The 1247-nt window shown below is 58.7% G+C and overlaps 1 protein-coding gene across 1 annotated transcript; it reads left to right on the top strand.

Annotated features, from left to right (window-relative positions):
* Positions 1–140: 140 nt before the first annotated feature.
* On the top strand, positions 141–1023 carry Pmar_PMAR024236 (hypothetical protein; the record flags this gene model as incomplete). Its single annotated transcript, XM_002772685.1, has 3 exons — positions 141–763; positions 812–946; positions 972–1023. Coding segments are annotated over 3 exons (810 nt in total), but the record flags the coding sequence as incomplete, so codon positions are not given.
* Between the last annotated feature and the right edge of the window lie 224 nt (positions 1024–1247).

Raw genomic sequence — 1247 nt, 5'->3', positions numbered from 1 at the left:
TCGATCGCATAGATCGTTGGGCCAAGCGATGTGCGGTGGCTGGTTCCCCACTATCCGACGCGAGTGTCATCAAGGCCTTCCGTGATGGAGTGAATGATCCTGGGATGCTAGAGGCAAGCTATGAATATCCTACGAGCTGGATGGATTTCCGGCCGAAGGCATTGGTTCGGGCGGCCCGAGTCGATGTCCACGCTAGGCGGCCCCGTGGTCCATCGTTAACTGCTTGTCCGTTGCTCGCTACTACCCGAGGGATACCGGCCCAGGTCAAAACTCCGGCGGTGTCAGTAGCTAATCGTAAGACGGAGGAGAAGTCCAGCGAGCTCTGCCGAGATTTCCTCCATGGACGTTGCAGCCGGGGTGATAAGTGTCGCTTCGCTCACGAGGCGGGGGTTTGCCGGATATGGGCTCGCCAGGGCACCTGCAAGTATGGGGATAAGTGCAAGTTCGCGCATGCTACTGCAAAACCTACACCGCTCCCCCAGGGGGGCAAGGCACGCCCAGCCGCGACTGCGGCGCCTCTTCGTACCGTGGACGGCCCAGAAGACGACGACGAGGGTGATGTTCCAGTCGAGGATGAGCAGGTCCAGCTATTATGGACTATGGGCAGCGGCGAAAAAGAAGGTCAGGAACGCCGGGCTCTGAGCAAGCAAAGTGGTCCAACGTTGTCACTCAAGTTCGCCAACGGGGAGCCTCCGTTGATTGGGTTACTCGATAGCGGTGCTGTGAAGAACTATATATCGGAATCTGAAGCTCAAGCTCGTGGGTGGGAGGTGAGCCCCTCCCCGGGGCGGGCTACGTTGGCGGATGGTAGGTTTGTTTCCCTCCGAGGAACGGTTAGAGCTGCGGTGTGCTTGGGTCCTCGCGTTCACGACGTCGACTTTATGGTCTTGCCGAACATCCTGCAGTGTGGATCGGACCCCGTATGCATCCTAGGGGTTCAGACGATGTGTGCCTTTGGAACTTCTTTACAGTTCAGGACCCACGAGGGAGGCCGACAAGTGGTTGTGCGGACGGACCCCCCCGGTAATACTCCCTGCAGGCCCTCCGGACATTCCAGCCGTGGTATGGATCCTCAGACGGCAACAGCGACTATCAGCGAGATCGGTGAAACCCTGCCTCTCCTGTTTAGCGGCGAAGAGCCAGACCAAGTGCTTTGTTGTGTATCATCATCGGTCGATGGCACAGAGTGTGGGCTAGAAGGTCCCACGGCGGCTGGTACTAACCGTCCACTGAGTGCAGAATGGCGC

Source organism: Perkinsus marinus (assembly GCF_000006405.1).
Source record: "Perkinsus marinus ATCC 50983 genomic scaffold scf_1104296960442, whole genome shotgun sequence".
Lineage (NCBI taxonomy): Eukaryota > Perkinsozoa > Perkinsida > Perkinsidae > Perkinsus > Perkinsus marinus.
This window is presented reverse-complemented; position numbering and strand designations above follow the sequence as displayed.